General features: G+C 46.5%; 1 protein-coding gene across 1 annotated transcript in view; it reads right to left on the minus strand.

Moving 5' to 3' along the window:
* EMH_0096640 (uncharacterized protein) overlaps positions 1-167 on the minus strand; it is a gene marked incomplete at both ends in the record, with an annotated part of 867 nt that extends 700 nt beyond the window's left edge. The window contains one exon of the mRNA XM_013502428.1: positions 1-167. Coding sequence (XP_013357882.1) covers positions 1-167 — 167 coding nt within the window.
* Between the last annotated feature and the right edge of the window lie 313 nt (positions 168-480).

The following is a 480-nucleotide window of genomic DNA, read 5'->3' on the forward strand; positions in this document are numbered from 1 at the left end:
GCACCTGCTCTTCCTGCTGCTGCTGCTGCTGCTGCTGCTGCTGCTGCTGGTGCTGGTGCGTGCAGCTGGGCTCGTATGGTATTCCTTGTCTGCTGCTGTGGGGAGGAGACGATCCCGTGGTGTCTGTGGATTGCTGCCGGCTGCTGTGCAAGCTGCTGCCGAACCATGCTGCAGTAGTTTTTGCTGCTGCTCATCATCTGCTGCTAGCTGAGAGGCCCCATGCATGCATCGCTCTTGTTCTTACTTTTCTTGACTTTATACCCCAGTTCAGAGCTGCTGCTGCTGCTGCTGCTGCTGCAGCAGCAGCAGCAGCAGCAGAAAAAAAAAATCTCCCTCATGCAGAAAAAAGTACAAAAAATAACAAAAAACAAACAGAGAAAGAAACAAAAAATAAACAGCAAACACAAACACAAAAAGAAATAAATAAAAAACAAAATAATCAATTAAAACAACAAACAATACAACAACAACAACAGCAAC

The sequence above is a fragment of the Eimeria mitis genome, genomic scaffold, assembly GCF_000499745.2.
Source record: "Eimeria mitis Houghton genomic scaffold, Emh_scaff9156, whole genome shotgun sequence".
Classification (NCBI taxonomy): domain Eukaryota; phylum Apicomplexa; class Conoidasida; order Eucoccidiorida; family Eimeriidae; genus Eimeria; species Eimeria mitis.